Raw genomic sequence first — 13,635 nt, 5'->3', positions numbered from 1 at the left:
GGGGGATAAGATGTGGAATCTTTTGTTAATGTGTGATTTCACTAAGTGAAATTGCTGATATATCTGATTGAAAAATCAGCTTATTGAAATGTACCGGCTTTTTCACTTTAAAAAAGTTATCCTATGTAACAGTGACAGTTAGAATCACTAATAAATAAAATAGAAATAATGCTTTTGTTCCAATTCCAAAAATTTATCAGAACCTTACGCTTATCAATCGTGTTATCATTAATTAAGAAAACAATTCATCACATGATCACATCTACCAATCAAAGAATTATTAAAGATTCAATATAAATAAAATAAAATACTTGAGTATATGACGTTAATAAATCTTATTTTAAATAGCATTAATCATAATGTGTCTTTTTTACTATGAGATCACTGTACAGTGGGGATGGGGGAATTCACCCTTTCACCACTGTAGAGTGATCTTGGAATTGTTATATATAAGTAAGAGGGTGAGGATAAGGAAGCCTCCCTGCAAAAGAAAAAAGAAAAAAAATATTTTGTGTGATTTTCGATCCCTTGTGGACCAATGCTTGTCTTGTTCAATGATTTAGGATGGTTCAAGGAGAAGTTAGTCTCCTGGGGGATAACATCTGTGGTCAAGGATTGCTGCAGTCTGTAATGGTTACAGGTGAATACCATGTTGGTTAGCCTTTGATTTTCTCTGAAGTTTTTCAGATAGTTTTATGTGCGGTGAATACCATGTTGGTTAGCCTTTGATTTTCTCTGAAGTTTTTCAGATGGTTTTATGTGCACCTCCCTACCCCAAGATGGGGTGAGACAGCAGTGACTACTCATGCCAGTCCTCCCTGGACAGCTCCTACATGGATCAGAGGCAGTAATCAAATTCAGTTCACCTGCGACCTAGTTAGAACATTACCCATTTATACATCACACAGCTGGCTCAATGCTATACAATTTATCTAGAACTCCCCGATTGAGGCACTTAGAGATATTCTTCCTTCCTGCATTCCCTGCCCAGGCATAAGAGCCAAACTGCAGCTGTGATTGCTTACAGGGCTGCTTTCTTATCTATATTCTGCTGCTTACTGGGAATAGGCTCTGCCTATATGGGATCTGAATTGCATAAAGCAGGTATAGAAAACACTGAACTGCTGGCTGGAGAAATTATTGGTGTAACACTGCATCACAAAAGTGCTGTATTTTTATGTTTTTTTAAGAACACTGTTAATAGTGTACTCAACTGTTAATATGTTACATTGTTAATTGCAATTACTGGAAAAGCATTTCCAATTTAACATGTTGCTTTTTCTGATTTTAGGGTGACATTGGAGCTGTTGGACAACCTGGCCCCCCAGGGCCTCCTGGACCCAGGGTAGGTAACTTTAAAAAAAACTGTCAATGCTTTGACCACTCAGAAACTCATGTGCTGTGAAGGGCTTTGCTCATAAGTACCAAATTGTGCAATCAGGTTCAAAGTTTACACAAGGTCGCCATGCAAGATATTTAAAAACAAAATTGATAACATACAGTGTGCCCATGAGATAATTCAGCATGACATATTTATTGAGTGTTTATCTTGGTTTCTAACATGTGTTGCATGGCAAAGTGGGAGAGTAACTATATAGCAGGAGAAGTTCCTCAGTCAAATACCAAGGTATTTTATCCTGTTCAAGTTTATAATTGCACTTCTACATCTCATAAACAATTCTGCCTGTGGAGAGTTTGAGAAACATTAGGGCATAACTGTTTCTCTTGACCTTACCAATTCTGACACATAACCACAGGACACCAATTAGGGAATGTCACTTCACTGGTCTCACTAGAATAGGATTTATATAACTCCCAGGATTCTGTGCTTGAAGGAATTTTCTTAGAAATATAATTTTGTGTTTTTTAAGCCACTGTGCACTCTGGGTTACAGTAGTATGGTTTATTTAATGTACGCTGTCGGTCTCATAGTATCACATTTAACCTCTTAACCACTGAAGAGCATCATGTTTAATGAAAGGGTTGCACCAGGGATTTTAATTTGTAACTTACATTTGTTTCCCTTTCTATTGGACACATTTAAGTAGTATATGTAATTGTGTTCTGCCTTAATTAAATCAAGACTGCTTATTTTTCTGATGAGCTGTAGTGATTGTGTTTATGCTAGCAGTTGGGAGACATGGAAGGATCAACCATATTTTATTGAACTTATCACAGGCATGGGAGTGAATGTAAGGATAACTCTGGTAAAGTGACCTTATGAGTGGTGAAGCATGAATGAGTGAGTGAGCTACCTAGCATCACAGACAGGTGTCTATTTACAGAGTGGATAAAAGGCTGTTTCAAATTTAGTTTAATATGCTTGTCTTCAAAATCAAAGAAATAGCAAGCATATACCATGTATGCATTTGTGTACATTTGCTAAAGTTTACTTATTTGTTTGATCATTTATTTGTCATGAGATGTATTAGAATTTTGTATAGCATGTTTATTAGGATTTACATGTTCTATCAACTACCCTTTAAGCCTGCCATTTCTGGATCTTTTTATTCAGTTTTGAAAATGTTTGCTGTACAGAAATATGCACTGACTGGGGATGAGGGCTATGCAATAATTGTGTGGAAAGGGGGCTACATTCTTGAAGGTTACAAAGAACTTTAACAATACTGGCTATGCCCTGAGTGTCATCATTCTGTTTTAACGTTGTCTGTGGATGAAATTCTTCATCTTTAGCAGTTACTGCTGTTTTCATGCTTGGAGCTCTCTGCTACTTTTAAAACTTATTTTCCCTGGATATTTCATAATACTCAGTTTTAGTTTTAGTAGCATGCTTACTTTTACATTCAGTGTGTTTCCTCTACTCTTTTTAGTTATGTATGTTTTCTTAGTTCTATCCTTCTGGTGAATGATCTGGAGTGAATGTGCTTTGCATATAATTATGTTCCTCAGTGGTGTAACCAAGACTTGGAAAATGCTACAGGTGTGTGAAAAAAGTTTGTGACTTTCTTAAAACTAAATTTCACTGAGCTGTTTCCTTTTTTTCTATTTTTGTGTGTGTGTTTGTGTATTTACGTGCCTTTTGTATGGCTCCTGTATTTGACTCAGAAGTAGTGATCCCTGAATGCCTATTTTATGGAAGTTAAATTGTTTAATTTCATTTGTTGTAGTGTGCTTGATGTTTTGAATTACTCATATTTAAATAAGGTTCATAAATGAAGCTACGTTTTTAAGTATTCAGTCAGGGGTAGCATCACCACTGTATAGATATTTAGCTACATGTTTACAATTATAACAAAGTGTCATCTGCTCAGTGACTGATACAAGGGAGCGGGGTCTCAGAAAGGCCCATTACCCGTGGTAAGCTTTAACACAGGTTGCTAACCTGTGGCAGATGCTCTTTCTATTTCAGGGTCAGACCCATCACAGTGATTCTACATGGTGAATAGAATCACAAACATGAGATGTTTCTGCAGCAGTGCTATATGTTAATGAGGCACTCCTGGGAAGGAGCCTATACTACTTAGTTATGTGTTCACCCTCAGAAATGCTTGCAGAAAAGGGATTTACACATCTAAATAATACAGAGAATCTCAGGGCTGCATAACAGCATGGACAACCATGCAAATTAACAAAGCCAAATCAGTACCTTCCCCCATTACTTCCAGTTGGAGAGACTGCAGGTGAGTGTTGTGAAGTAGAGAGGAAGTGGTGGGGTATTTTTGAATGTGTATATAGTTATGGAAGAGTGTGTGTGTGTGTGTGTGTGTGTGTGTGTGTGTGTGTGTGTGTGTGTGTGTGTGTGTGTGTGTGTGTGTGTATGTGTGTTTTATAGTTGAATGGGTGAATGGGCGAATATGTTTGTGAGTGCATTCAGGTGAGGGAGATGTCATGTACAGTGAGAGTCCATGTGTGTATGTGTCTGTGTGTGTGTGTGTTTGTGTGTGTCTGTGTGTAAGAATGCCTGGATGTGTGTAGGAGAGTGACTTGGGGGGATTTATGGTCCACCATCATAGCCCTCAAATTCTTTGTTCAGGAATGAGACAAAAATAATGGATAGGCAAAGACCTCAAATCATGAACAATTTATAAATATTACACTAATTCACTTAAAAACTTAATTGAACAACAGGTTTTGGATCACAATGCATTTTTGAAGAATGAGAAGTACGAAACCCTAATGTCTGGTATTATTGGCTGACCGTAATCCTCAGAGATTTATTTTATGAGGCTCAAGTGAAAATAAGAGACAAAATAAGGGACATTCTGTAAAATGAGTCACAGTTGAGAAGTAAAGAAATGTGTCTATTTTTGTGAGTATGGGTGAATCGGAGAGTCCATGAGAACAATTAAGTGGAATGGATGTCTTGTGTAGTGAGTATCTGTGTGTGTGTCTGTGTGTGTGTGTGTGTGTGTGTGTGTGTGTGTGTGTGTGTGTGTGTGTGTGTGTGTGTGTGTGTGTGTGTATGTATGAGTGAGTATCTGTGTGTATGTGTGTGTGTGTCTGTCTGTATATGTACGTGTGTGAGCATCTGTGAATGTCTGCATGTGTGTGTGAGAGAGTGACAGGGGGGGGTATACTTGTGCCAAATGATACTTGGGCCTCCAGTGATAATTACTACTGAAAAGTGCTCTTTAGCCCTGGAGTTAGTTGCAACAGATTCAGAGACATTCGGAGTACTTGATAATGAGATTATACATGTCTCTGAATCACATGTTCCATGTTTGCATAAACTGCAGTTTTTGGACAATACAGTTTATGCAAGTGCAGGGATCTTTTTCTGGAATTATAGCAAGAGTTTTATCTAGTGAAATCCTAGTGATATGTTAATACAGATATTTAACTCTTTTTCTGTATGCCTAACTACCTACCACATTATCATTCTGGCTATTTATTTATGTATTTATTTATACATAACTAAATGTTTGAATGATAAAAAAAATATTTTGTCTTGGACTGTCTCATCCCAAGAACTACATAACCATACCAGGTTGCATTTTGGACTGTTTATTTATTAAGCAGGACAAATACACTTACAAGTCACTTTAAATGTCATGCAGGAATATAGGGAGAAGAAAAAATAAAAGGTAAGTAATCACATAGACCATGTTTAGCTACATTTGGATTCATGATAACTCACTGAAGGCAGTTTTAGTGAACATAAAATATTTGAAAAGTTTTTATCAAAACTGCCTTCACTGAACATCTGAGCAACTCTTTTTTTGCAGGAGGTCTACAAATACACTTATATCCCCCCCAAACTTATATATACCAACAACAAGATTGCACAATACTGGAGAAAGAGGCAAACTTCACTGTTACTGAAGGTAGTTTTGGTGAACATATTTTGATTCTTTTATATTCACTAAAGGCAAATTTAATGAATTGAGAGGTACCGATCCTATATACCTATATAGTGTTAAAAAATGTTGTCACCCTTTACAGGCACTGAATAGTACTTTCCTCCTGATAAGGTTGGTCTAAATTTATGTCTATTCATCCAACTGTCAAGTCTAAGCCTGAAGTACTTTGTTTGACCTGTAGTAATAGTTTATGCTGAAGGCTGAAAACATGCTGAGTTATGAACTTAGCTGTACAATGAGTATTTTTTATCTGTTGGTATAGGTTTAGTTCCCTGTAGTGGAAGCTTGTAGAGCCGCTGGTTTTGTGATGGAATAGGGGTTTGAAAAGTCAGACAGAGATCACCTCAGAGGAGCCAGTAAACTACTGAGCAGATGTACTAATCTGTTTAGATAGTTGAAGGATTTAAGGCCCTTCATTTTCTTGGTTAGAAGTGCTTGGTTTTCCAGTTGAGCACTCTGAATTTGTGCTAACCAAATGAATGCACTATCTCTGATGACAGGTCTGAAAAGGGGAAGAGTGCAGTAGAAGGGTAACATGTTTGGATCTTGAACATACTGCTTTGTAAATTAATTGGGCCAGATAGAAGGATTTCCTGACTATGGTGGAAACTTCATAACAAAATGAGAGAGAACTGCCCACATACAAGTGGCCATATCTCTTATAAGTATATTGCTTTGAAGACCAATACTATTTATTGCACATGAAGTGGGAACAGCTCTTTTGTCAAAAGCCACTACTCTGTACTTTTTTGCATTTAGCTTGAGACCGTTTTTGGAGTATGAATCATGAGCATATTTGGGTCTATATTATAACATCAAAGTCTTAAAACTTCGACTGTTATAATATCAACCCCTATTCAGTGAACGCTTGAAATAGCAAAGCTGCAGAACACCAAATACTTTCCTAGGGAAATTATTCTGTGGGCCATTTCTGCAGCTTCCCTATTTCGACTGTGGAGCGAAGGTTATGGACCGGGTTTAGGTAAGTGTGCAAACGAAGGTGAGTGTGCGATAGGTACTTTAGGGTTAGGGAGCGGGTAAGGTGAGTGTGTGATAGGGACTTTAGGGTTAGGGAGTGGGTAAGGTGAGTGTGCGATAGGGACTTTAGGGTTAGGGTGCGGGTAAGGTGAGTTTGTGATAGTTAGGGACCTTAGGGTTAGGGAGCGGGTAAGGTGAGTTTGTGATAGTTAGGGACCTTAGGGTTAGGGAGTGGGTAACGTGAGTGTGCGTTAGTTAGGGACCTTAGGATTAGGGTTGGGTTAAGGTAAGTGGATAGCTAGTAGTGTATGTACAGTTTAGTGTAGGGTTCTGTGAAGTGTGTATGTGTGGATTATGTATATTGGTGTGCTTGTGCTGTGTGTGTGTTTTCTCAGAACAGTGAATTTTTTCCCTTGGAAAAAAATGCTGTTCTGAGCATTTGAGTATATCACATTTCGAGATTCCAAGGTCAAGCTTATGGTGTTCAACATTTTGGAATTTCCATAATGTGATATAGACCTGCATATTCCAGGTTTTGCTGGATCTGTTTAGTATCTGTCGATGAGCAGATAGAAGGCTCAATATACAGCTGTCTGGTCAGCCATACCTCTGCGATATTGGGTTGGATGTCTGCAAAGTAAATGCCAAATGAGATGGACCATCACTGATCCCTGCAGAACTCAGTTAGTTACAGTTTTACATTCAGAGAGAAAGTACCAGCAATTTTCAGAACTCAGAATCTGTTGGAGAGCCAGTTTGCAATCCAGCAGATAGGGTATGAGTTTCCATTACATTTGTCTAATTTTTCAGCAATGTCACTATCGGGAAAGTAGTGTGCATGACCTGGCCATTGTCCACAGCTACTGTAACCTTTTCAAAGAGGTTTACTAGGCTCAGCATCTAGGAGCTGCCCTTAATAAATGCAAACTGACTAAATCAGCTTCCTCTGTCTGCATAAATGAGTTCCACTTTGAGACATTCCATAGCTTTGCATACAAGGTGATGAGGCTGATAGATTTAAAATTACCTGGATCTGTAGTAAGGCTGCCGTTGTATACATGAGTCATATTGGCTGGTCTCCAGGCATCAGACACAAACCTTGCGGATAGGCTAAGGATGAGCAGCTGTAGCAGAGGCTGAAATAGTGCATATTTGGCATTGATGAGAATGAAGCATGATAGGTTGTCTGGTTCCATGGAAATATTCAGTTTAGCCTGTGAGAGGGATTTCTAAGACTTACTCTAAAGTGATTTCATGGGAGACAAAATGTTAAGGGATAATGACTATGACAATGAGTGTCAAATGGATAGTGCAGTCACCAAATCTGTCTGTTAATATATTGTCTATATCCTTGGGATCAGCATGTGTGATATTAATTTGGATGAGCTTAATACTTTCTAAGACATTATTCCTTAATATCCTGACATAATTGAAGAAATATTCAGTTTAGCCTGTGAGAGGGAATTCTAAGACTTACTCTAAAGTGATTTCATGGGAGACAAAATGTTAAGGGATAATGACTATGACAATGAGTGTCAAATGGATAGTGCAGTCACCAAATCTGTCTGTTAATATATTGTCTATATCCTTGGGATCAGCATGTGTGATATTAATTTGGATGAGCTTAATACTTTCTAAGACATTATTCCTTAATATCCTGACATAATTGAAGAATTTAGATTTAAACATTCATAGCAATAGTTTTTGCACTCCCTCATAACATCATTTGCATCATTTTCATGTGTAAGCACTTCTTGTCTAAAATATCAATTTCTTTGAAATTCTAAGTTAGCCAAAGACATGACATGCACAGCCATCTATTCTGCAGTGTGAATAGGCTAACAGTAATATGACATACAAACTGACTCAGTCATTAATAATTTAGATATGCCCAATTCAGTCAAAGGCTGCAGACCCCCCCCCCCCAATAATCACCCAAACATCACTGAGGGAATGCCTTTTTTCTACCCCTACTGATCAGGGAGCACAGCACATGTCCCTGGTCTCCTGTTACGTTAGACTGATCATGTGACCTTATTGTGCTGCAGACAGTAGTGCTTCCAAAAAAACTGAAGCTACATACTTAACAGATTCCATTATTCATTCCTTAGGTTACATTACTAAGTTTTCCTGCTGCACTTCCTGTCCCCAGTCAATGCTGTTCAATCCCAACTCTCAGCTCTTAAACTGCCCACACAGTCACCAGGTACGGCAGGATCAATTCATGTACTCATCTAGCCATTCTATATCTAATTGTAATGCATTATTAGTTTCAAAAGAAAGAATATTACCTGAATGAGTTGGCATTGGCTGATTTTCACACCTGACTTCTTAGAACAACTCACTTGACTGACTCTTTTGCATCACCACTCCAACCTCCTATTCTGAATCTTCTTCTGTGTGCCTAGATGTTTGGCCATTGAAAAGGGAATACAAATAATTTCCAGAATAAATAAATCCATACACATGCATCTCTTTAGAGATACTTGATTAAGATAAAACAAGGACAACATTATTATATTATTTTTACATTAATAAGTTTAGGTTGTTTAGAAAGGCTTTATGGGGCATTTAAGATAGCTTTGGGAAATTTGGAAAGCTGTTTAAATGTGAAGTTGTATTCAAAAACTATGAGCTAGATGGATATTAGAATTGATTTGGGGGTATGAAATCATGTTATGATATTTGTAACAGAGTAGTAACAAGAAGCTTCTATAGTAAGCTGATATTTGAATGCAGGCCCGAATTCTGAGTAGGATTTAATTGTTTTTGTATTGGACGGAAGTACCTCGCCAGTTAGGGGGTCTAGGATGGAGAAGTAGTTATTACACTGATGTTTAATGTTGGAGGTATATATGGTGGAGTATTGCTAGAGTGTGACCTAATACTGTAGATTGTTATTCAATGGGTTAGCAGTAATCTGGGAAGCGGAAGGCAAAGGGTTCGTTTTTCAGTAACTTGAACAAAATGGAGCACAAGAAAATTGCTACTCTTTGTTTAATTGGTGACCCTTTGATGCCAAATAGAAGATACAATCACTGCAGCTTATCTCTGTATTACAGTAATCTGAGTAGGGGGATGCACTCACACTTCTGCTAACTCTGCATACTAACTCTAAAATCACACTGGTATGAGGCAGTGGAATTGTGTTCTTTTACTGGCATCCATAATGTTCTTTCTGTGTCCAGCATATTGACCTTGAAGTTGGTATATTTAGTTAGCAAGGTATCTTGCACAGTCCCTATGACTACACACACACACACACACACACACACACACACACACACACACACACACACACACACACACACACACACACACACACACACACACACACACACACACACACACACACACACACACTCGATATATGGACAATAGCAATGACTACCTACAGAAAAAGAAACAGTTATTCATCCTTACTGCATGCCAGCGTTGTCTTTCATTCTTTCTATAGTCTATAATTTCATGCTTGACTGAAATGCTGTTTACACTTTCTACATATCAGTTTCAGTTATTTAGTACTTAAGTGAGACAAGGATCAGTGTTATAACATTAGTCTAGTTAGCAATTTTACTGACACGGGTGAAGCCTCTGTGGTAAGACTTACTGAGGGATGGAAAACTCAGTATGACCACTGGATGCAGCATTGATTGCAGTGATTATTGCTGTTATACAAAAGTATTTTTGTAAATGTATGTTATCTTTTCCTTAAACAGCTTTGTATGTTAAACGTTTTTGTATGCATCTCTTCTGTATGTTGAAATGGCTTGGAAACAGTACCTTTGTTTAAGCACAGTGTATGTGTACATCATTATATATGCTGATACATACATTGGAGACTGTAAAGTGGTGGCAGGGGAAAGTATAGTTAGGCAGCATAGGATGGTGGTTTGTAGGATGACATTGGTGATCAAGAAGAGCAGGAGGAGTGTGAAGGCAGCACCAAGGATCAAATGGTGGAAATTGAAAAAGGGTAATTGTGAGGTGGAGTTCAGGGAAGAGTTAAGACAGGCACTGGGTGGCAGCGAAGAGTTACTGAATAGCTGGGTAACTACAGCAGAGCTAGTAAGTGAGATGGCTAGAAAGGTGCTTGGTGTGACACCTGGAAAGAAGGAGGACAAGGAGACCTGGTGGTGGAATGAGGAAGTACAGGAGAGTATACAGACAAAGAGGTTGGCGAAGAAGAAGTGGGATTGTCAGAGAGATGAAGAAAGTAGACATGAGTATAAGGAGATGAGGTGCATGGCAGAGAGAGAGGTGGTGAAGGCTAAGGATAAGGTGTATGAAGAGTTGTATGAAAGGTTGGAAACTAAGGAAGGAGAAAAAGACCTGTACTGATTGGCTAGACAGAGGGAGTGAGCTAGTAAAGATGTGCAGCAGGTAAGGGTGATAAAGGATAATGAGGGAAACATACTCACAAGTAAGGAGAGTGTGTTGAGCAGATGGAAAGAGTACTCTGAGGGGCTGATGAATGAAGAGAATGAGAGGGAGAGAAGGTTGGATGATGTAGGGATAGTGAATCATGAAGTGCAGTGGATTAGCAAGGAGGAAGTAAGGATATCTATGAAGAGGATGAAGAATGGAAAGGCTGTTGGTTCAGATGACATACCTGTTGAAGCATGGAGCTGTTTAGGTGAAATGGCAGTGGAGTTTTTAACTAGATTGTTTAATGAAATCTTGGAAAGTGAGAGGATGCCTGACGAATGGAGAAAAAGTGTTTTGGTACCAATTTTTAAGAATAAGGTAATGTGCAGAGCTGTAGTAACTACAGAGGGATTAAATTGATCAGTCACAGCATGAAGTTATGGGAAAGAGTAGTGGAAGCTAGGTTAAGAAGAGAGGTGCTGATTAGTGATCAGTAGTATGGTTTCATGCCAAGAAAGAGCACTACAGATGCGATGTTTGCTCTGAGAGTGTTGATGGAGAAGTACAGAGAAGGTCAGAAGGAGATGAATTGTGTCTTTGTGGACTTACAGAAAGCATATGACAGGGTGCCTAGAGAGGAGTTGTGGTATTGTATGAGGATGTCGGGAGTGTCAGAGAAGTATGTTAGAGTGGTACAGGATATGTACGATGGTAGTGTGACAGTGATGAGGCCTGCGGTGGGAGTGACAAATGTGTTTAAGGGGGAGGTGGGATTACATCAAGGATCAGCTCTGAGACCTTTCTTATTTGCAATGGTGATGGACAGGTTGACAGACAAGATCAGACAGGAGTCCCCGTGGACTATGATGTTTGCAGATGACATTGTGGTCTGTAGTGAGAGTAGGGAACAGGTGGAGGAGACCCTGGAGAGGTGGAGATGTGCCCTAGAGAGAAGAGGAATGAAGGTCAGCAGGAGTAAGACAGAATATATGTGTGTGAATGAGAGGGAGGATAGAGGAATGTTGAGGATGCAGGGAGTAGAGATGGTGAAGGTGGATGAGTTTAAATATTTGGGATCAACAGTTCAGAGTAATGTTGAGTGTGGAAGAGAGGTGAAGAAGAGAGTACAGGCAGGATGGAGTGGGTGGAGAAGAATGTCAGGAGTGATTTGTGACAGACGAGTACCAGTAAGAGTGAAAGGGAAGGTCTACAAGAGGGTAGTGAGACCAGCTATGTTATATGGGCTGGAGACAGTGGCAATGACAAAAAGGCAGGAGTCAGAGATAGACGTGGCAGAGTTAAAGATGTTAAGATTTGTACTGGGTTTGACAAGGGTGGACAGGATTAGGAATAAGTATATTAGAGGGTCAGCCCAGGTTGGAAGGTTTGGAGACAAAGCCAGAGAGACAAGATTGCATTGGTTTGGACATGTGCTGAAGATGGATGCAGAGTATATTGGGGAAAAAGATGCTAAGGATGAAGCTGCCAGGTAACAGAAAAAGAGGAAGGCCTAAGATAAGGTTTATGGATGTGGTGAGAGAGGACATGCAGGTGGTTGGTGTGACAGAGCAAGATGCAGTGGACAGGAAGAAATAGAAACAGATGATCTGCTGTGACAACCCCTAATGGGAGCAGTCGAAAGAAGAAGAAGACATAAACAATACATTGATGAAATATGTTTACTGCCACTGACAAGGTTGGTTCTAAATGGTCTCTATCTTAATTTTAACATTTAATAGATGTTCTGAATAAAAAGTTGCAAAACATGATTATATGGTGGCCCATTGCACATATTTTGGCTTGAAGGGGCAGCTGAATTATTTACTTAGTTTTTGCAGGTGTTGTTCTGAAATTGCAATGTGTCAGAATAGTGAGAGCAGTATTTCACCACTGTTAAAAAGAACTTCTTTAGCTGGTCAGATATGAGGATTTTTAGAAGAGGTATATAATTCTTACCATTTTACCCTTTTATGGTTTATTAATGTCTTCAACTCTCTTTCATCATCACCATTATATGATATGTACAGTTTGCTTTAAGTCCTAGAGTTTGCAGATAACACAAAGATAAATAAAAGTTACTATAACTAATTTAAATATTAGCAGCTTTGTAAAACGTCTTGACATTTAAAGTATTGCACAGTGAAAACTGTCCTGGCTGGGTTTTTCTTGCAGATTTTACTAAATGGTTTGTCTCTGTGACATTTCCGCCCTTTGGTTTGGATTTATACTGGAGATAGCCCAGGGTTTGTTTATTGCAAGAGCACACGGAAACTTGTAAATATTGCTTTTCAGTAGAATAGCTCCTGAAAGAAAAAAGATTGAGAGAGGGTTTATAGGTTGGATGAAAAGAATAATAACACTGCTTTAATGTGTCCATACTCTGTTCTTGCTTTATACATTACTGAAGCTGATGCACAACCCCAGTCACTGTGTTCTTCTGAGTCCAGTGTTTAAATATTACATTATGTATAGTGGTAATATATTTGAACAAAATATGACATACTTACCTGAATGCAGACTGACTTTTTTTGTTCAGGATGATGATGATGATGATATCAATGTAGTAAAAGTGTCAGAGCCCACACATGTTACATATAGGCAATTACATGCAAGACTTAAGTAAATGGGATATGTTCTGGTCAGTAAGTAATGTAAGTGTAATATATACACGTGTATAAATATATATATGTGTGTGTGTTTGTTTGTGTGTGTGTGTGTGTGTGTGTGTGTGTGTAACAGTGTAATATAACACACACACACACACACACACATATATATATATATATATATATATAGAGAGAGAGAGAGAGAGAGACACACACACACACACATATATATGTGTGTATGTGTATATATATATATATATATATATATATATATATATATATATATATATATACACACTTTATTTTTACTACTTCATAACAGATCTGGTCTACAAATGATAGGACATCTGATACTTACGCTG

General features: G+C 38.4%; 1 protein-coding gene across 1 annotated transcript in view; it reads left to right on the top strand.

Annotated features, from left to right (window-relative positions):
- COL9A1 (collagen type IX alpha 1 chain) overlaps positions 1 to 13,635 on the top strand; it is a 655,564-nt gene that overhangs the window by 422,724 nt on the left and 219,205 nt on the right. The window contains exon 15 of the mRNA XM_044063896.1: positions 1,292 to 1,345. Coding sequence (XP_043919831.1) covers positions 1,292 to 1,345 — 54 coding nt within the window. The remainder of the gene's footprint in view (positions 1 to 1,291; positions 1,346 to 13,635) is intronic.

This window comes from Protopterus annectens, chromosome 2.part2, assembly GCF_019279795.1.
Source record: "Protopterus annectens isolate FY-2018-M chromosome 2.part2, PAN1.0, whole genome shotgun sequence".
Classification (NCBI taxonomy): domain Eukaryota; kingdom Metazoa; phylum Chordata; order Ceratodontiformes; family Protopteridae; genus Protopterus; species Protopterus annectens.
The sequence above is the reverse complement of the archived record's forward strand: the minus strand, read 5'-3'. Positions and strand labels throughout refer to the sequence as shown.